Below are 23068 nucleotides of genomic sequence, written 5' to 3' on the forward strand. Positions count from 1 at the left end.
AACGACTACGCAATGTATACCTTCGTTTACCTGCTCAATGAGCTAGCTTCGCGCGCAACTTTATTCGATTCGTCACTTGCCACGGTGATCAAATTCGACCTTTCCGTCGCATTCGTGGAGATGCAGAGGTAAACTCGGTCTCCGACAATAAAGACTGTTACACGTCCTCCCTTACAACATTCTTCCTTACTCTAACGATCGTAAGCAAAATGCCGGCGCCGTTATTGATCTATACAAAACGGTAGCTACTGAATTGTTGTAAACTGAAGATGGCAAACTAACGAAGTGTGCGTTGACGACCGCTCAAACCCTTTTCAGTGATCACCCGAATATATCACCCCCTGGATGATGTTTGGGGTGATAAAATAGGGAATGTGATAAAATCGGGATTTTTTTTTTATTAATATTTTGTTATGAGCGATGGTAAACCAATAATTTAATACGTAAAATAAGTGATTTAAATTACTACAAGAAATCTTATCATATAAAAAAGCAGTTCTATCTGTCTACCTGTACTACTGTACCAATCGGCGTGAAAATTTGTATGTAGGGGTTTTTGAGGCCGGAAAAGGTTATTAGAGTAGCTCAACACCCCTCCCTCTTCCTAAATGGAGGGCTCCCATACAAATATAACACAAACTTCTGCGTAACATGAAAACTAATCAAGCAAATGGAACCAAATTTGACATGGTGAGGTTTTCAGGAGTAAGAAATATGTCAATGGTTATTTGACACCCCTCCCTCTTCTGGAAGGGAGGGCTCTCATATGAGTGAAACATAAATTCGACTACTAGTTTGTAGGTTAGGTACTAGTGTTTGCATAAAGCTGTAAAGTTGTTCTGTTAGTGTCATACATATCTCAAGCAGCTTAAAAAATTAATTTCTCGTGACTTTTAGCTATTTTCTAAGCTAACGGAAGAAGGATCAGAAATGACCCTTAATGTTTATACGTGGTTTACTGATAGCCCTTTCACAAAATATCTCTCAATACATTTCAAAACACATACAAATTGAGACTTTTTTCACTTTTTCTTCATTCACCCGCAAGCAGAAAACAGAAGAAAACAAATCTATGACGTAGTTGAAACAACACCGATGAATTTGAAAACAACAATTAATCGAGGATGCTGTCTACAGAATTTAAAAGCCGAAAGTTTGTATCTTAATTGCCAGTGGAACTGCCACTTGTGAATAATTGCGAGATTTAGAGATGGCGGACGTGCAATTACCCCTGAAAATATTACTATATGGCAAATAGCTTGTTTATTTTAATAGATAAAACATAATATTTTTTTTTTTGCAAAAACATGAAGTTTTGGAAGGCTGATAACTTTGTAGAAGGTTTAAAAATTCGGAAAAATGTGGGAAAAAATTAGAACGCAAACTAGGATTTTTAGTGCCTTTTGAAAGAAAACTTTATATGGTTCGTAATATGTAAGAGATTTACTGAAGACACTATGCGTCTATCTCAATCAAATGAAGTAGGACCATTCTATCTAACTTTAAGGTGAATTGATCACCCTTTTTTCTATATCAAAAGATGCGTTGTTTATTAGCTTAAAATCATATGAATATACTTTATAGCTTGAATCACTATTTTTTTTTTTTTCAAAAATCGTAACATGGTTTTACACGACTTTAACAAAGATAATCACAATCTTCTTATAAACATCACATTGGAAAAAAGTACATAATTATGGAAAAATATCTTACAAGGTGAGTTTAATTTGTTAAACAAAAATCAAACAAAATCAACCATCCAAAACACATTGTTTTGTTTTTATTCAAAAAATATGAGGTACGCAACTTAGTTCTTGATGTTATTAAGCATTCGCATACTTTTAATTATGTAAAAATGTCTGATTTGGTGCCAAATAATCGTCATTTTCGAGAAGCGTTACTTTCTTTTGCGCTGAAGCGCATCGAGAGTTAAATTTTTGTTTTTGAAAATGCTGCTTTAAGGGGTAATGTCTACCAAATGCTCAAAAAAAAACAAGGCTTTTTTCGTGATTTTTTTGAAGGACATTTGAGATGTAAGGTATATAAATAATATATCATTGGATCAAGCAACTCTTGTAGAATAGAAAAAAAAATCATTGCTTATTTTTACAAAATGGAGGCTGTATAGCGATTGCCGTGAACCGCTTTTTTTAAAAGTTCTTCCGCGGCGAGCAGTAGCAGTCGTGCCCAACGCCACCTATAACCAAAAAAATTTTTTTTTCATTGTCTACATAAGTGTCGCTAGTGAAGTACACATGATTATATTTTTGGAATCCCTGCGCCGTAAAGATGTCATTCCTGGGCTTTATTTTCCTCTTCTTCCTTTTTATTATCTGATGTAAGGCTGCGCCTAGCCTATTTCGCGATATCAGAAATGCGATGCTCAGCGACTTTGACGCGGTTGGCGTCCGATCTCACGCAAAACTCAAACTTGTCACTCACATTTAAGCACTTTTAAATATAACGAAAATCATCTACGTATAGAAAAACTCAAACAAAGAACGTACACAACGAGAATGGCTGATCGACTGAACAAAGAGAACTTGTGAGTAAACACGTGCTGTAGAGACGCTACAACGGTCGAAACTTTATGCAGGGACCTTTATACTTTAAATTTGAATCACTATAACGATCATAGGTAACTTCTGTTAGTTTCCAAAGCCTCGAAATAAAAAGAAAAACGATCATCGCTAGAATAAATGAAAAATGTTATTTTGAAGCATAAAAGTTGTTCGGTAAAAATCGGTTTAAACGAATTTTGAGTATAGATCAGTACTTGGGCGATGTAGATTTTGATTCTATGATAGTTTAGCAAGATTTAAGCCAATAAAAAAAAAAAGGACAAGAAATTTTTTTTTTGGTTGATATTACCCCTTAAGTGAATGAACCTACCGTGGTTGATTCCGTCGCTTTGAAGACGGTAATATTGCTGTTGACTGTTCGCGGGGAGGAAGGCCAAAAACCTTCGAAGACGCTCGTTTGGAGGGATCGAAATGGATACATACCAAACGCAGGAACAGCTTGCTTCGGTATTAGAAGTTACCTGCCAAGCCATTTCCAAGTGTTTGCAATCCTAATCACTTAGGCGTCATCCACATACAATTGAACGTGGACAGCTTGGGGGGTGGGGGGGATATGTGGAATGTCCACGGTCCATAGAAAAGAAAAAATAATTTATATGAGCAGTTGTCCACGGAAGGAGGGGGGGGGGATCAAAATCGTTAAAAATCTGTCCACGTGGTATGTGGATGGCCCCTTACTTACTTACTTTCCTGGTGAAACATCCCTCAGAATTTCACCTGTGTCACAATGTTACACCAACGTCCTCAGTCCATGGCAGCTTGTCTCCAGTTTCTTGAGAGTCCCACACTTCCAAGATCTTGCTCCACTTGGTCTAACCACCTAGCTCGTTGTGCACCTCTACGTCTTGTACCGGCTGGATACCCTTCCAGCTTTCGCGGTTTTCTGGATACTGGGTTCGCCGTAGAGTTGCACCAGCTCGTGGTTCATCCTTCGCCTCCATACGCCATCCTCACATACTCCGCCGAAGATAGTCCTAAGCACACGTCGTTCGTCGAAAACGGCCAGTGCTCGCAAGTCCTCCTCGAGCATTGTCCATGTCTCGTGCCCGTAGAGGACTACTGGTCTTACAAGCGTCTTGTACATGGTGCATTTGGTACGGGGGTGAAGTTTACCAGACCTCAAAGTTTTGTGGAGTCCGTAGTAGGCACGACTTCCAGCTACAATACGTCTGGGGATTACCAAAGAACCGAGGTATACAAATCCGTCAACCACCTCGAACTCGTCTCCGTCAATTATTACGCTACTGCCTATCGCGCTCGGCTCCACTCGGCCCTATCGCGCTAGGCTCCACCTGCCAAGCGTTTGCAATCGTGATTTGGAAATTGTTATAAAACAAGAAACGTAGGTCGGTGATGTTTATTTTGAGCTGTTGAAACCGAACGAAACTATCGGTGGGGAACTGTGTCGACTGCAATTGATGCGATTGAAGCCGAGCACTACGCGAAAAACGACCACAACACGACCAGAGGCACCGAAAATGATTCTACAGCATGACAACGCTCGGCCTCATACTACCAATCGTTAATTCGAGCTCTGCCAGAAATATGGAACAAATTTGTAGTTAGCGATTTGCGATTGGTTGAAGGTAACATTATTTTTAAAATTAAGTTGCCCTCAAAATGGCGAGGACTTAGTTGCGCACCTAATATTATTATTCATTATTTCATAATGAATAATGGAAATACTTCCAAAGGTAGATTTCCCGTTAGCACAAAGAACTTTGTGCCGATATATAAATCAAATTAACTGAGCCGAGTGCATAGCGGGTGACAACTGAAAAATTTGTTTTTTTTTTCATGGTAAACCAATGTTTTAATACTTAAAATACACGGTTTAAATAACTACAAGCAATCTGAACATATAAAAATGCAGTTCTGTCTGTCTGTTTAATCCTTATAAACGTGAAAACTACTGAACCGATCAACGTTGAAATTTGTATGTCAGGGTGGTTAGGACTGCGAAAGGTGGTTAGGATAGTTCAAGAGCCCTTCCTAGTGGCAATGAAAAAATATTGATGTTACTCTTATTCTTGGCGGTTTTTTTTACTTAATTGATTCACGAAGACGGTTGTAACCCTTCACTGGATTATCTGTTGGCAGCGTATTCGAAAAATAACGAAATTTGAAAAAACTTAAGAATATTTCCTCACGAAATATACGGAGAAAAAGTTTCACTCTTGATTGTTGAAAAGAATCAATTTTATAGAACGTTTAAAATCTCAATCAAAACTGACTTGATTCATCCTAAAACATTTGTAAGTCATATAAGACTAAACATCATATGTTTTGCAGTGGTTTAAAAAATAGATAAAACATCTCTTTGCATTTCAATGACTCATCAACCACAGAATAAACCGGAAGTCCGCCAACAAATAAAAGAAAATTTTCACTGATCATTCAGTTAGTTGCTCACACCTTCTCTGCCCCGAAATTAGGATTCACCGAGTCACGATTTTACTACCGCCAAGGCGAAAGTTTCACCAATCTCTCTTCAAATTTAGCGACTGCATTGTCTCCGAAACGTTGCTACGTATACACTCCGTATCCCTCTAATTATGAGCTAATTTACAACATCTCAATAAGCGTACTATAGGATGCTGCCCGAAATCAGCTGCGTGAAGCCATATTTCACCGGAAAAAAAGCACCACAAGATGGTATCAAATCCTCGTAGAAAACCCATCACTACATTTTATTAACTTGCGCTTTTTTGTATCCAAAACCAGCTCCACCAGATCTTCCCAAAGATTATCATCACTTTTCCCCGCCTCTTGTGAGATAATCTCGCAATGGTCTGCCAAAGACCCTGAAGAAATTTGCATGCCTCCCCGGTAGCAATTCAGCGGTGATTGTTTGATTTCTATAACAGCAGCGACGCGCGGTGGTAGGTAGTGGAAGAAGAGAGAGAGGAAAAAAAAAACAACAATATTAAGCTTGCTTCGAAATCATGCTCAATGTCAAATTGATCAGTCTCGCGGCTCGCGAGAGTCGTGACAGATTCGGTCGAAGTGCAAAAAATAGTGGATGGATCATCATCCTTGGCCAAAGCTGCTGCTACACCTGAATACATTTAATGGTTTCGACAGTTCGGAATCTGGCGTATTGTCACACTGATTTATGCCTATACGGGAGGTTTCTCCCTCGATGAAGTCAACCGAAGCATAAGCCAGTAATGCCATTCTTTATGGTGGTTTCACTTTCAGTTATGGGTAGTTAAGGTTGTCAGGCTGAAGGTTAGCCAGGTGTTATGTATTATGGCAGTAAATCCCCTGAAGAGTCTAACGAATATTAATCGTGTAAAGGCCATTTCAGGCAAGCTCAAGTTCAAACAGGTTATTAACTGTTTTTGGTAGAACCGCACTTTCACCAATTTGTTTTTAGCACAGCGAGGTGATTATTTTTAGCGATCGCTCTAATAGATTGCGGTGACTAACCCCCCTACGCTTATCCCGTTATAGCCACACAGGCGTGTTATTATTTTCGTAGCATTACCTCAGCGCTTGGAAATAATTACGACCAAAGCAGCTTCTCTGCTCCAGCCAGACAGACTTACCATAGCAAAACCGATCGACAAGTAACGAAATTTACCGCCGAAAAAGAAACCGGTATTTAACACCTCCGCGCGTGAAATTGCTAAATAGCAAGCTCCTTTTCCTCGTACCACGGCGAGTTTGTGCCACGATCAATTGGAGGTCAACAAAGCGGTCAATTCAGTGGCAGATCCCACGCACACTCCAAGAAGTTGTGGTGCCTCATTTTCGTTCGTATTCTTTAGACGAAAACAAATAAATAAGTTTGAGTAAATATTTTGCGGGAATACGCTGCAAATGAGTCCGGCAAATAGCATTGGCAGACCAGGTTGATGTACGATGGGTTCACAAACATTCACACACACACACACACTTGCGCCTGGAAGTCCAGTTGGCAACCAGGTAAAGTGATAGACAAATGCTAACTGATGACCTAAAAGTTCTGTTGACTGAAAGTCTGTTAGACAATATTTATTAGTGAATCATTCGGTGGCGTGATGTACATAATTTCTATCATTTATTATTTATTGCATGGCAAAAAGTTTCAAGTGCGAATACTCCGCTTATTTCCCTTAGGCAGTCAACGAAATGTTATACAAAACAACAGGCCTCGAAAATAGCATTCTATTCAAACGAACAACTAACATGCAAATGCTGTAACCTGGCAGTCACCCTGCTGACCCGTACGGTTGTGTACGGTTTTCGTGACAAATTTTATCATCTATTCTTAGGTACAATTAGTTTGCAATGTCCTCATGGCATAATCCCGTACAGTTGTGCATGGGCATTGGAAGAAAAAGAGTTTCAAAGAAAGAGTTGGAACACTGAATTTTATATACAAATACAATTCGTCTCACCTTCCTCTTGGTTCACTTCAAGCCTGTGGTTGTAAATTTAGGAACAAACTATTCTTTAAAAAAAAATATTCGGTTCATCGTAAAAAGTGTATTAGCCGTTTAGGCTTGGTTTTCGGCACCAGAAATGACTTTCCGCTGTGTTGTAAGTAAGATTAACTGGTTGATCGACCGGATCATTCAGTGTAAATTAAGCTCGATAGTTTACATGTTTTTCCTGCTCCTCCTCCTACAGCTCTAGATATTGCACCACTCCGCATCATGCCGCAACACGCAGATTAGTACTGTGAACCGCACCGCAATGACGACCAAAAAAGTTTATTACCAAATCAAATCGAAAAAGTGAAACAAAAAAAAAACGCCGAAATCGAATTTCCCGCCCATAAGCCAGAGAGCTTCCAGCAACGATTAACCACCGTCATCCAATTGTAGCAGTTTTTTTCTTTTATTTTTCTTAATCGACCATCTGCGCCATATTCCGGTCCATTTTCATCCATCATTGGCTACCGGCGCCGCACCGTAGGCCGTACAGCATCGTGTTTACTAATTTGTTAGTTAGTCGAAGGTATTGTTTCGAAAGTTTTCTTTTGTAGAGAAAACAATCAACAGGCCAGAGCGAATCAGCCGAGAGCAGCGAAAAAAAAGTGACTGTATGCTTTGTGTGCTTTGTGTATGTGTGAAAAAGAGCTTCTCGTTGTAACAAAGGAAAGTGATATTAAAAGTGAAATTGAAAAACGACCGTAATTAATTAAACAATAAACTGCAGCGCCGTGGTAACCCAGCGACTCCCAGAGAAAGAGGCGAGCAGCGCGCGGGGAAACAATCGCAGCATAGAGAGGAAACTATGCGACTGCCGGCAATCTAGACCCGCCCAGTGTTCAAGCAAAGTCTGCTGTCACGATCGATCAAAATCACGCCGAAAAATGCTCGATCCGGAGCTGTTCGTCGGGGCTGGCAACGTCGGTGACCATCATCATCATTTTAAGAACCATCATCGACACTATCACCACCACCATCATCATCCGCATAATCACGGGCGCGCAAACGGATCCTCCCCATCCGGGGGTGAACGTCGATCGTCGTCCCGATCTTCATCCCGGCAGTATCACCATCCGAGCAGTGAGGGCGAAAAGCTCAAGTACCAGAATGCGTTTAGTGCTCCGAGTCCGGGCAGTTCGGAGAAGTACTTCCGGTACTATCCGCATCAGCATAGCAGCTACTACGATTTGAGTGAAAAGTTGGATAGTCTGAATCTGAAGTCGGAAAGTGGAAGTGATTCGAGGAAGAATGATAGTAATAATAATAACCACCACAGTGCGGGTAGTGTCCTCAGCAATGGTAGTGATCACACCGGTAGCAGTGGGGGTGGTAACAAGAAGAGAACTACCGTGGTCTATGTGGGGGATGGTCGGAGTCGGGTGCGACGGGTTGTACGAACACAAACCCGCCATATTACGGTGGTGAGCTACTCCGGGAAGAAAAAGGAAACGGAAACGCACACCACGCATCATGCGACGGTTTTAAGGTAAGGTTGATGGTTTGTTTGACACTTTTTATCAGTTGAAAAGATGCAATTGTAGGATTTTACTGTATATGACGTTTCGGACCAAGTTTGTTTCATCTCCAGAAGCAAAGATACAGTTCTTCATTTGTCCTATTTCTTTTCTATCTTTTGCTTGTTTCACAGATACTCTGTCTATCTTTCACTTGCCTATAACATCTTAGAAAATTGAAACCCTATTTTACATGGTTTTATATTGGCATCATATTTATCTAGAATTTTTGTTCAGGATCCCAAATCAGATTCCAAATCAGGTTTAAAATCACAACAAATGTTTAAATAGACCAAACACATAGAACTTGGCTAGAATTTATCGATTAAATAATTAGAATTTTTAAAATAGCCTTACCGTAGGAGCCGTAAATATATATATATATATATATATATATATATATATATATATATATATATATATATATATATATATATATATATATATATATATATATATATATATATATATATATATATATATATATATATATATATATATATATATATATATATATATATATATATATATATATATATATATATATATATATATATATATATATATATATATATATATATATATATATATAAATGTGAAGAAAAATCTGAGTTTTGCTCAAGCTTACTGGAACTGAAGGCCAGAAATTGATGAAACATGCGTTTTACAAAAGTCTTTTTGTTCTTAAGCTTGAAAAGTCAGAAAAGGAAATCATTAAATTCAAACACAAATGAACAAACTTTTATGAGCAGGAGTAACTAACATTGTAAGTGTGGTTCACAGTCCAATAACTGTCCAATTTAATGTGAACAAAAAAACACTATTATTTAACGTATTAAAATTCTGCAATTTACTTTAAATACTGGAATTAAACGCCAGAAAAGGAAAATATATTAACAATGCAAATAATAGAATAAATGTGCGTGTTAATAGTTTTTTTCGGTTTTGTAAATTAAAGAGCAAATTCTGGCACAAATTACAAGAAACGCTTTTTTAAACAGGAAAACCTACCGATGAATACAGAAAAACTGAAGCAAATAATATCTTTGATCTTAGATGCCGCAATTGATATATTTTTTACCACGTTGAATCAAAATAACCTGAAATATGTTTCTGGCTGCTGAAAAAAGGCGAAAATGATTTTCGGCTAGAAGATGCAGATTTGGAACAAGCTTATGAATTAAATCTTAAATCAAATAGAAACGCAGTCTTCCTACTACAAATAAATGAAATGGGATGAAATAAAAAATATTTCAGTCCGAAATCCTGTAAATACTTTAAAAATCTTAAAAGCAGAAAACTGGTAAACACAAATTTTGTCCCAAAGCTCGAATTGGAAAAATGGAACATTATAGCACAGATAATCAGACGTGCCACTCGATGACGATTTTTTCGTTCAGAAAAATAACGATTTTTTTGAAATTTTGTTTCGTAGGTTGTAATGTCGCCAATGCACAATGGCTTAGAAACCAAATTTTGGGGGGAAATTTGGATCTAGAGCTCTATAGCAATAATTTAGAGAAAAACTTTCTTCTACAAAGTTGTTACATTTGATAAAGCGTTTATTGAAAAATTATCCAAAATAAGGGTGACTAAAGTTTCCTATGCAATCTAGTATCTAACTTTTTAATCTTTGTAGATAGAATAAAAAAACATAAAAGCTAAAAAAAGTTTTCCTCTATCTTTGAAAACAACCGATTTATATTGACTTTTTTTACTAACTTTTTTATTTCAAGTTTTACCTTAAAACTGTCTTTAAACGACTTGTAGAGCTTTTTACGAGAAACAATTTGCAATACTGGTATTATAAATATCGTAATTCTGGTCGAAATTATTTATGTTTTTCATCAAAATATATGCGTTTTTCATTTGTTTGTAATTTTTTTTTTGGGCAAACATAAAAAATATCTCTTGATCTCATTTTTAATGGCATACTTGACTCTATAGATGGAGGAATTTTTAAACATATAAATTTTTTTTAAATTTAAGTAAATTCAATTTGAAAACATGAAAACAATTTAAATAATTTTCTACATTATGCATATAAAAACAAGCAGATTTATTTTTCTGATATTTTTTCTCATAACTAGAAATAATTACCTTTAATTTGATCCATGAAGATTGAAAACCGATCAACTGGGTTAAAAGTTATGAATTTTTTTAAAATTAAATACTTCCAACACAGTCGTTTTTATGATCACCCTATTCTAAAGTTGATCACGCAAAGTGCTTCAATTGTGCTCAAAATCGCAGGGATGGATCTATGTTGAAAATAATCAAACCCGTAGTTTTTCGTTGGGTTGTTAGGACGGTTCGATATATTTAATTCAAAAAAAATTCATAACTTTTGAACCAGTTGATCGATTTTTAATCTTTATGAATCAACTTATAGGTAATTATTTCTAGTTATAAGATACCAAAAATACAAAAAAAATAAATCTGCTTGCTTTTATATGCATAATGCATAAAATTATTGACATTTTTGTCATGTTTTTAAATTGAATTTGCACAAACTCAAAAAATAACATATTTTTAAAAATTCTTCCATCTATAGAGTCAAGTATGCCCTTCAAAATGAGACCAAGCGATATTTTTAATCAATTTCATTTTGAGCGTCTTAGTAGAATGGAATTGAATATTGAGAATAGGTTATGTTTCCATTTAATTCTACTACAGAAAATCGAATACCCTTTAATCGAATACCGTCCGCCCCAAAAGGAATGACAAACAAATGAAAAACGCATATTTTTTTATGAAAAACATTAATAACTTCAAGTAGAATTGAGATATTTACGATATCAGCATTGCAAATTGTTTCTCTTAAAAAGCTCTAAAAGTCGTTCGAAGTCAGTTTGAGGTGAAACTTGAAATAAAAAAAATTAGATTAGAAAATTTCAATATAAGTCGGTTGTTTTCAAAGATAGAGAAATTTTTTTTAAAAAGTTACTTAAAATCATGGAGCTATAACATTGTAGAGCAAGTTTTTCTTCTATCTACAGAGATAAAAAAGTTAGATACTTGATTGCATAGAAAATTTTGGTCACCCTAATTTTAAATAATTTTTCAATAAGCGCTTATCATATGTAACAACTTTGTAGAAGAAAGTTTTTCTCCAAAATATTGCTATAGAGCTCCTAACCCAAATTTCCCCAGTGGTCCAGTTTCTGGACCACTGTGCAATGTCTATATAAGCAAGCCTAAAAAGACAAAAACCGGCAGTAATCCCGCTCTCTGAAAAAATGCACGTAAAATTTACCGGGGAAAGTGGCTGGTTCTCATCCACCTTCTTTTCACGTAACTTTTGCCGATTTCTCGAAGGCCGACCATGTGTCAGTGTGTTAGTGTCAACTTCACTGTCAATCGTCTACGTGTTGGTCAGGTAATCATAACCTGGTTTTCACGTTTCTTTTTACGTGATATTTTGATGAAATTATGAATAGAACGCATAAACTTTCACGTACTTTTTACATGTCATTTAGATGGAACCTAAGTGAATTTTAAGTGAACAGAATAAACAGCGCATATAAAAATAAAGTTTATTTTCGAATATCAACAAAAAAATAACTTGCTTAGACCGATATTTTTAACAGGAGACCGGGAATCGTTCAGAATTCTGACTCGCAGCTGGCGCAGGAGGTGTTCCGCTCGAAACTGACTGTTGACGATTCCAATCGTTCCGGAGGTTCGGAAAGAAATCATCAACTGAAAACTCGAAAGTTTTATTTGTTACTTTTGTTGATCTCAATATTATTCTGACTACTTACATTGCGTTTTCTTCAATATTAAATCAGCTAAAGGCTCAGGCGTTCTTCGTACGCCATATTGATTTTTTTTTTGCATACTAAAAAATCGCGTAAACTCCGTTGTCGGAAACGTCACACCACAGCCGCACTAATACTAACAAATTCAAAACACACGAAAACCAACGCGCGGAAACTATGTACATTACAATTTGATCGATTGTAGTTGAAGTTCAGGTGAAAGTTACTAATGTCACGTAAAATGGTAGATTTTCCTAAGGTCAGTCACTTACGTGATTTTTCAGGTGGATTTTATGTGCCCTTTTTTCAGAGTGCGCTTATGTTGGTAACAGCAAGCGTACACACCCATTAGAAGACAAAAACCGTTTTCACGTAAATTAGTTACTAGGCAGTAAGCTCACATGGTGACGCATGAATGTAACGTTTCGAATAAGGACGAAGATTTTTCTTCAAAGAAGCACGTTTGTTTGACTGCAATTATAGCTTTTAAACCATTCATAGTATAGTATAGCATAGTTAACTTTTTCAGACACTTGAATGAATTTTCCTGAAACCAGGCGTTGAAGTGGCGAACCTGACGAGCACTTACTTTGCGGTATTTTGACACACTTCTTCATACAATAGGGGTTCCAAAATTTACAGGAATGTTTAAAAGCTGTCTTTTTAAAGCAACTATTTTGAACTAATCTTCTACCTAGGTTCTTCTTCTACTTAGGTTTCGAGGCCTTCGAAATAAATGGGTCTAAACCAAAACGAATGAAGAAAATGTAATAAAATTCCAATTCTATCATCAAAATAGTGATTAGAAATCGAAAAAAAAATCTTCTGATCACTTCCGAAAATTTAAATAGTAAAATCAAAACCCTTCAATCTTATTTTTAAATGTCCGAAACTAAATAGTTGTTAAACAAAATGAAAATAATAGAAAGTCAAATAATCATAATTTATCAAGAATAAAAAAATAATCATTATTGTTAGAAAAAATAAACCGTTGGCCCTATTATGAAAGTCAAAAATATAAACAATTTTAAAAATAATAAGAAAATTTAAAACAAAGGCAAGCGAAAGCAGTTATATCAACATGTAAACGAGTATCTAAAATGTCAATTTTTTTCCTGTATGGACTTCCTCACTGCGACCAGAATCGTTAATGTATTGTGAGATATGCTCGGGTGCTGTATCCCGCACTCCCATTATTACCAATACCGCTATTGAGAAGTGACATGCTTATTATTATTTTTTTATCAGTGCTTGTGTGTAATATCGCCAATTATAATTCCCTGGAGAATTTTGTCGTGCGTCCTTCTGGCCAGTTTTATTGATAAGAGGGACTATTTTTGTTAAGAGGAAGTCACGCAAAGGTATTGTAGATTCCAGCGCAAAGAAACTGGTGGGAAGCCCGAGAATAAACCCATGCTTGAAGTCCTTCTTGATATCTAATGGCCTGATTCTACTAAGATTCGAACCCACGACCATCCGCTTAACAAAGCGGACTCTGTAACCTCGCAGCTACGTAGCTGTTATAATTGTCAATATATTTAGAATGTCCTAAGCTCCATACTATTCTCAATTTTAGTTTTATCTATTAGGTGCGTCTTGTCAATAGACGTCGCCATTAGAAAGTACTGGTCGTTTGACATACCTGAAACGTGAGTGATTTTGTTGTATTGTTTAGTTGTGCGAAAACGTTTGATTTTGTGCCAAATAATCGTCATTTGCGGAAAGTGGAAATTTTCTCATTTTGTTAAAAGGAAATGATGACTGAAGCGCATCGAGAGCTTGAAAAGTATACGGCGTTGCTTTGCTAAGTGAAACAACGTCAGTTCCTTCGCTTTAAAGACGTTAATTCCGATGTCAACGACTGTCCGTGGAAAGAAGACTAAAAACTCTCGAAAATGCTGAATTGAAGGAATTGCTCAACGAGGATTCATACAAAACGCAGGAACAGCTTGATTCCGTATTAGGAGTTACCCACCAAGCCATTTCCAAGCGATTGCATGCCTTGGGAATGATTCAGAAATAAGGAACTTGGAAAGTCTTGGGATTATCCGGTTATGGCTCGGATATACACGCTGCGAAGGTTATGCTGCACAGTAAGACAATTTAATGTCGAATCGCATATAGGTCATTCCATACGAAGTGACCACGAAAAAGCACAAACTTGGACATGACCATCGCAGATTTTGCTCAAAGTTGGGAGAATTATTCATCTACTATCACTTTGGAAAAATCCCAAATTTGGTGTCGATTGGAATACCCCCCGCTCTGTGGGACCCCCCTGTTTATTGCAAAGTCACGCATATTTTGTTCAAAATCTCTTTTTTCTTTCTCTCACAATTCATAGATGTAAGATTTCCGAAAAATACTGATAGATGATTTTTGAGGCAAATAAACCCAGAAATCCAGCAAAAATATAATTTTTAACCGGAAGTGTTGCCAGATGAATTAGTTTTTGTATTTGAAAACTAAATTTACATTTTTCGGCAAATGCAGCCATTTTTATTTTAAATTTGATAATTTCATCGTATTCCTTGGAAAATTTCACATAAGAAACAACTATCATCCCGAGGTAATATGAGCCAATCTCGAGATATAAGATTTTTACGAAAAAAGTTGTAAAATTCGTAATTTTTTTTCACAATTTATAGATGTAAGACACCCGGAAAATAGTGATAGGTGAATTTTTGAGAAAATAAACCAAGGAATCCAGAAAAAATATTTTTTTTGCCCGGAAGTGTTGCCAGATAGATTTTTTGTATTTTAAAACTAAATTTGCATTTTTCGGCCAATGCAGCTAATTTTATTTCAAATTTGATGGTTTCATCGTATTTATTGGAAAATTTTACGTAAGACACACTTATCACCCCGTGGTAATATGAGCCAATCTCGAGATATAGCATTTTTACGAAAATAGTTCTGAATTTCGTAATTAATTTTTCGTAAAATGTTAAATGTTAAATCATGAAATAAACAAAAATCAAACTGCTTGAATAATGTGGAGAAAGAAACTAAGGAAATTTGCTTTAAAATTTCAAAATAAAAATATCTCAGATCAAAAAATTAATTTCAATAAAAAATTGCCTGTTGAAGCTATCCAGCTTTCCACGAGCGGTAATGGCGGACAGTGCACGCAGCCAATTTTGACGTTTCCTCCCGGGCAGGAGAGCATAACAAAATCATAACTGATTAATAACATATTTAGCTATGAGGACTTATCGTGTTATTCGAAAGATATTCACGTTTCAAACATGCATATGAAAATATCATAATATGTTGATATCATATCTCGCTATGCCTTCAATGAGATATTTGAGTTGATTTTTAAATATCTCATTAAAAGTATGTTTTTAAGTGAAAATCGTGGTCCCCGTGGCTCTGTGGTTAGCAATGTCGGTCGGCTAGCTCTCCCACACGTTTGTGATATCGGGTTCGATTCCCGATCGAGTCGAGGATCTTTTCGAGCTGGAAATTTTCTCGACCAGCACTAGGGCACGGTGTATCGTTGTACTTATCCTACACATGCAAAATGTGCCAAAAACAATATCGATAACGAATTCTCTCAACTAATCTAGTTGATCGAGACCGCTATTAGCCCCAAGGCTAAGCGTGCGATATTGTTGTTTTAAGTGAAATTTGTTCATTATTGATTATTTATAATATATCAGTTATGCATTCAGCGTTCATAAGTTGAAAATATCTGTATCGGTCATTTTCGTGATGTTTAATGCAAATTCTTGGTTTGTTATTGAAATATCAAGCTTTGTTATTTATATAGTCTTGGAGGAACAATATTTTGTGATTTTTTTTTTGTTATTTTACCAACTATGTAAACCATATTAAGATCAAAATGAGGTGCATTTCCAATATCTGGTTGTGATATTATAATGATATTTTCTCCTGCTCGGGCTGTAGGTCGAGGAATTTTCAATCGCAGTAACGGAGTGAAAAACATAAAAATTTTGCAACGTAGCATAGCAACTTTACAAAACACGTTTGTTTATTTTGATCCGCGCATGCGCACGACGAAATTTAAATAACAAAACGCCCATTGTTTGTTGAAGTTGCCAGGCTACGTTACGACGTTGTTATATTTTCTACCCCGTTACTGCGATTGAAATTTCTCTGACCTACAGAAAACGTCAAAATGAGCTGCGTGCACTGTCCGCCATTACCGCTCGTGGAAAGCTGGATAAATTACAGCTAATATCGAACAAACCGTTTTTAACCACTTTTTGTTTCGAAAGAAACACCGTGTATTTTGTAAATATTTTTACAAACGGAGAATGGTTTGGTCTAGAAAAAAGTTATAGGTCCAAAAACCATTGGAAAACGTTTTAAAACATTCTAAAATAAAATTTTAAAGCAGACCAGAAAAAAATCGGCTTAAAATTGGTGGCAAGCCAAAACAAGTATAACAAGAAAATAATAATGAATTGTTAAATGATAAATAAACATTATTAAATTTTGCAGAAAAAGCCCATAGAATAAGCAGAACTGCGATTATTGCTTTAAGCCTTTAAGGCTAAAAAATTGGGTAATTTACTGTTTCTCGCCAGTTAGTCTTTATATGCTAGTTGTTATGTTTTCAACTGTCTTCTTTCTTTAGTAAATGGTCGCATTTCATCTTTTATTTTTTATCATATTTTCCTACCTTCTGTCTTATTGCAAAAATTCTAAAATGTTACGGAAAGTTACATAGAGCTTTTGAACTCGATCGTGAAAAATTAATTTTCACAGTTCCTTTTTGGCCAATCCATTTCCATTGTGGGCAACAGTTGCTTCTATTCGTTAGTGGCAAAAAGAGAAAGAAAGCTTGTGAAACTATGCAATGGCAACTATTGCAAGTGAACGTACTCCAACGTGTTGCCCAGGTTTCCTGACGCCATCAGTTCCGTGTATTCCAGAGCAAATTAATACTAGAGATGTAACTTTTGTAGATGTGTAAGTTGAGCCTTTGTATACAGGATTGTCGAGGGGTTTGATACATGTTGCTGTGAGAACGAAAGGGATCGAAATATTTGCGTAGTGTGCAGTGTGTGCAGTGCTTCCATATTTACCACAAAATGTGTTTGAACTCTAAATCTGATAACTCTATCTCTTTGATTTTTAACGTGATCTCGTGAACTCTAATAAATAAAGGATACGGCGTTTATTGGAAACAAAAATAATGGCTGAACCCTGCCCACAATGCATACCACCTAACGACGCCGTCAGATAAATGATAATGACTACCTTGTCGAATCGAAACTGTAAAATATGTTGAAAATGTCAAAAATGTCACATATTCAACGACGTTTAATGCGTCAAGAAAGGCTAATAACATAATGACGAAAATTCAGGGATTCCGTTTTTGGATCAGGGAAAATTTATTTTAGGATAAAAATCGTTAAAGTTTTCTCTGTTTGGTCTTAAATTTGATTGAAAACTTTTCCATTGGAGTTTTACTACATTTTTACTCCATTTGGAGTGTACATACTAAACACTTAAACATATCAGGATTTTATTCTTCATATTTAGGAGAATACCAGGAAAAATCAGACAATTCAATTTTAATTTTTTTCGCCATATGAAACTTTCAACAAAAAATGAACCTGAAATCAACGATATCGCACAACTTATGATGATTCCTAAAATAAATATTCAACAGAACTAAAAGTGTTCAAAGTTAAAATTACTGAAAACGTTCAATGTATAAACAGTGTTTTTTTGACTATGCAAACTAGTTATTTGAATTAAACTAAATAGAGAACATATTATTTTCTAATTATTTTTTATTATTCTGATCCAACGTAAGATTTTTTTTCCAATGCAAGTAATGACATAGGCTCTCGCAGTTCAGTTGCAAGCAGGAAGTAGTGAATTAGCATACCTATTTGTTACCCATAGTTGCTCAACCTAAACAAAAAACGTAAATGAAGCAATTTCGAACTTGCGCGATCTTGAGAAGAAATGAACAATCACGTCCAAAAGTCATTACAACTTTATGGTAACGAAAACAAAAAAACTCTTTGAATGCTTATGGCAATAATATTGTACAATGCAACACTTGCCAATTAGTCTTCTATGCAATTAGGCTATGGAGTAAATTGAGATTCTGATTTTATAAATCAATCTAAAGGCTAGTTATGATTTCTCAAGCTTGGTTAATTAGCTAATCATGTTGTTATATTCAATACAAGTACAAAACTACTCAACAAAAATCAACTCCTGACAAAGACATCGCTTTGTGTCTTTGTGTAAAAAAACAGAAATTTTACGGCTTATTTTATTTGCCTATAGTTGAGCCACTTCCTGAAACGGTCAAGTGAACAGCATTGAAAATCAATCTGCTACTTCTGAGAACACTATTTTCTGGTACATTCGTAGGCTTATCATTGCAGAGGCACAATTAACCAATCGTAGCATAGCTTCTCAACAGCATGCAAGGCAAACCGGTAACTCATTACTCCAGCCACGCAACAATCACCAGAACCCTTTCCTCGGCAAACCGATTACCTTGGATAGTTCAGTCACGATGAAAAATATCGTACCTCAAATCATCATCAGCACCATCAACAGTTACCGGCTACGTGCTGTCATCATCCGCAGCCAACGCGCGTAAACTTGACCTTTACCTGGACCGGGCACAACTAGACCATCACCTTCACGATTATCAGTCGCGCGTGGTTCAGCCTCCGCTGGGAGTGAAAACTGTTGATTATATCAACTAGCCGGAACGCGTTTTTTTTTCTTACAAACTTGGCTTAACAAATTGATGCACATCTATCAGTTACGGTCGCTTTGCTTTCGGATGAATATTCATCTATATAATGAAAACTTTAATTTATTCCAAAGAGATTTGAATACTTTTAATGGAGGCTCCAATAGATTGAAGAATAGGTTGACCTATTCCGAGCTTTTTATTGTTTTTTTTTCTTTCGGAAGGTTTTAAGTATACCTTACAGCCTCCTTTCCCACCTGCAAGTCGTTAACTGCCGGGTTAGGAGGGGACACTCAGCGAGTTATTTGTACAGTAAGTAAGTACGTGTGTATGTGAGCGAACAGCTAATCGTGAGAACTGTGCTACCGCTATCGGCGATAAGTTCTATTTTTAGAGCATCTGAGCTAGCAGGCCAACCTCACAACTGCTGTGGTGATGCTCGATGGATGGAGTTAAAGTTGGAGTGTGTTGCAACCACACAGCACAGCCAGTAAAGCAAACCGCTGGGCACCCGACATCGTCGTGAAGCCCCGGCTTCACTTGTTTAAAACTCTAATGCTATATTGCCAGCCGGGGCCCGCCCGGGTGGCACTCTCGGTTGTGTTTTGTTTCTCTTGTTAGTTTTATTTTTGCTTACATACTTTATTGCCAATTGTGGTAACTGCCGACCGACAGCCTCAGCCAGCAGCCGCCTGCATTGCGCGGAGCAGAGATTTCATGAGCTTATTTTTTTTTCTCTACTGTCCGATGTTTACTGCTGGGTTAGTGCCACTGCGTGTGCGGTGGGAAAATTATCGCTTTCAAAATTTGCTGTTATTCATGTTGACATTTGCTGCTGTTCACCTGCCTGCCTACCTGATGCTGCTATTAGACTTCTCTTGTAGCAACATTAATGGGGTTCAAATTGCTATTTCGCAGCATCAAACTAGAAGAAGCTCTAGTGCCAGAAAAACCTTCGTTCAGCTGCTTCTAATATATGTTATTAACGCCGTATGTTTTGTGTCTTTTCAGGTGAGATTTCATTGTTTGCACCCAATGCCATCAGCTGTAACTCTAAGTTAGTAGTAAAACTCTGAATAGGATTTCTGTAACATCTATAAGAAACCAATCCAAATCACTTACATAATTCCGATATTATACAGTTTTTAACAGCTCAAATCCAGATAAACATTTCGAAAGGTCCTATCTGCTTTCAACGTTTTTCCGAAGCGTTTTTTTATTTTGATAATGGTTCAGTTGTAGTAATTCTCCCAAGCGTAGTTTTCGTTCAGAAGGCTAGAGTGATCCCTACGCTATCAACTTTTGCAAATAACGTGTCATGAAAGATGTTTAATAAGTTGTGGGTGGTGATTGAATGGAAGTGATTAATAAAAAAATCGATCAAAGCAGATAGGACCTTTTGAAATGTTTCTCAAGAAATATTTCCCTAATTGTTCTCCTAGTAAATCAAAATATTATTACCAATTTCCTGGTATATTGCCACCCACAATCAAATATTTACATTCTAACGCATCAAGAATTTTCTATTTTCATTCTATGAATGTCATAAATATCATAAAAAACCCCTTCACAATTATGGGTCAGTCAACGTGGGACCACGAATGTAGAAAATGAACATAAAATTAGAGAAATGTAAACTGGCAATGTTTTGATATCAATATCATTGTTCTGATATGTACCTTCGATCATCCATGGTTTTGACTCCAATTGGTTTGTTTGAATCGACTCACACTTGTACACAAAATCAAGAACATCATCCCAATGTTATGGGTCACTTCTCCCAATGCACCGATCAAGATTATTAAATTTTACTTATTTTTGTGACAATTGCAAATTAAAATCAATTCAACTGTTTTATGAAAAATGTAATTACCCATATTCAGGGCTGTCATTCGCACACTCATTGCGCTCAGTGTGTGAATTTTATATCAAGGCACAACGAGAACGGTACCTACACATTTTGACAACCAACAGGCACAAAGAGAAAGAGCGAAAACGAAATGACTATGAAAGATATCACCAAGTGAGAAATATTTCAAGAGAGGGAGAACGGAAAAACACTTTGTGCTGCTTTTTGTGACACATTGCGTGTGAACAAAGAGCTTCAGTTTGAGCAGTTTGCGTTGCGTTGCGGGTAGAAAAAATAGCAGAGAAAAGCAACCAAGAAACGACGTGTTTCTTAGGACATATTACGCACGTCCAGACATGTTTCTGTCTCTGTATTCATATACAATCGCTACATACATTCACTACTGATACCGTTCATTATACAAGTCATTGTATGGAAAAAAATGTCCTTTGTCGCATTTAGAAGTTCGTTCAGTCGAAAAGTGAAACTTTAACCGATCGATTTTTTCAATTTTTTGTTTATGGATAACACCAGATCTCGATGTTGCATGCATTTTTAAGACATTCGGTATCAGAATTTTTTGATACAGTCAGGGTTTTTACGCGGTTTTTTATACGCGGATTTTTTAACGAGGTTTTTTTACGCGGATTTTTTAATTTTTTTTACACGATACCGCTCTAATTCAAAAAAAAAATTTCGCGAATTTCCGAACAAACGTAGGAACCAGAAACGTTTAAATGTTTATCTAGTAAAAGACTTAGACCAAAAAATACCCTCCGCCCACCGATAGATCCAGAATGACCGTCAAAGAGGACAATTTCAAATACTGGTTCTAGAGCGTCTCGGGTTTTTTCTGAAGCCCTTCTTAATGAATTACTTTACGCGGATTTTTAAAATAACGTGGTATTTTTTAAGCGGATTTTTGAATTAACGCGGTTTTTTCACGCGGATTTTTGAATTAGCGCAGTTATTTTACGCGGATTTTCGATTTAACGAGGTTTTTTTACGAGGTACGTATCCCCCGCGTAAAAAAACCTGACTGTATTCAGAAATTTATGAACTACCTGTGCATTTTTTTCATTGGTCACAAAATAATGCTTTCGTGTTCCCGAAGATTAAGCTGAAGTTTTGTATGGGAACTTTTTTCGAAGACGAAACTATTGAGCCCTACTTCTAAACGAAATTCGAAAAGTCGATTTCTATTGCCACCCTACTGTTCATGTACAAGACATATTGCGGCTATCTCCGGGAAGAAACTATTTTTAGTTTTGAAACAAAACCCATTGAGCAACACTGAAAATTAGCTCCTAAATTATTTCAGTAGGAGTCAAATGAAGTGCAAAAAAATTTAATACTATAATCGTTTGTTTGTCAAATCCGAAAATCATTGCCCCAAGCAACACACAAAGTAAGACACAATGTGTGGTGTCGCACTTTTTGGCAAATGCACAAAGCGTACTCAGTCTTATTTTTTCGAAAGAAATACAAAAGAGCGAATAGGGAGAAGAGAACACAAACAAAATATCGGGAGTGGCACGCACGGTTTGATGGCAAATGTGTTGTGTACAAATTTGTGTGGTTCTGTCCGCACTGAGGTGAATTCCAGCCCTGCCCATATTAGTGGAATAACCGTACATCAAAATATTGCAAATTTGGTAAAACTATCAAAATTGATCAAATTATCAAAATTTAAAATTTTTTTTAAACCAACCAATGATTGGCGAAATTCTCGAAATAAAAAAATGCAATGATGTCTAAATAGATGACACTTGTTAAATTACCGTAACTGCTGAAAGTGACAAAATGATTAAATTTGACCAATTTAATCCACAAAAATTTCGAATGAAAAAATGCAAAATAAAAGAGCGAACCGTCAAAAATATTGATTACGAACTACGAAAATGGTAAAAATAATCGAAACGACAGAAATTACAAAGAAGACAAACAACAAAAAAGTTAAACTACGACAAAAATGACAAAATCGTCAAAATGATGAACAAACCAAGTGAGAAAAAAAAACAAATATTACAGAGACGACAAAAATTAAATGACAAAATAGAATAAAAAAATGATGAATTTACAACGTGACAAAATGGCAGAATTGATCAGTAGACAAACATGGCGAAAACGACAAAAATTATTTTGTCAAAGATGGCGATAAAAAATAAAAATGACCAATACTGAAAAAATAATAAAAATTTGTAAAAAACATAAAAAAATGAACTGAGGATTTCCTAAAAT

General features: G+C 36.1%; 1 protein-coding gene across 1 annotated transcript in view; it reads left to right on the top strand.

Annotated features, from left to right (window-relative positions):
- LOC129726010 (IQ motif and SEC7 domain-containing protein 1) overlaps positions 1-23068 on the top strand; it is a 198190-nt gene that overhangs the window by 62694 nt on the left and 112428 nt on the right. The window contains exon 2 of the mRNA XM_055682529.1: positions 7200-8489. Within this exon, the coding sequence (XP_055538504.1) occupies positions 7888-8489 (602 nt within the window). The 5' untranslated portion in view covers positions 7200-7887. The remainder of the gene's footprint in view (positions 1-7199; positions 8490-23068) is intronic.

The sequence above is a fragment of the Wyeomyia smithii genome, chromosome 2, assembly GCF_029784165.1.
Source record: "Wyeomyia smithii strain HCP4-BCI-WySm-NY-G18 chromosome 2, ASM2978416v1, whole genome shotgun sequence".
Taxonomy (NCBI): domain Eukaryota; kingdom Metazoa; phylum Arthropoda; class Insecta; order Diptera; family Culicidae; genus Wyeomyia; species Wyeomyia smithii.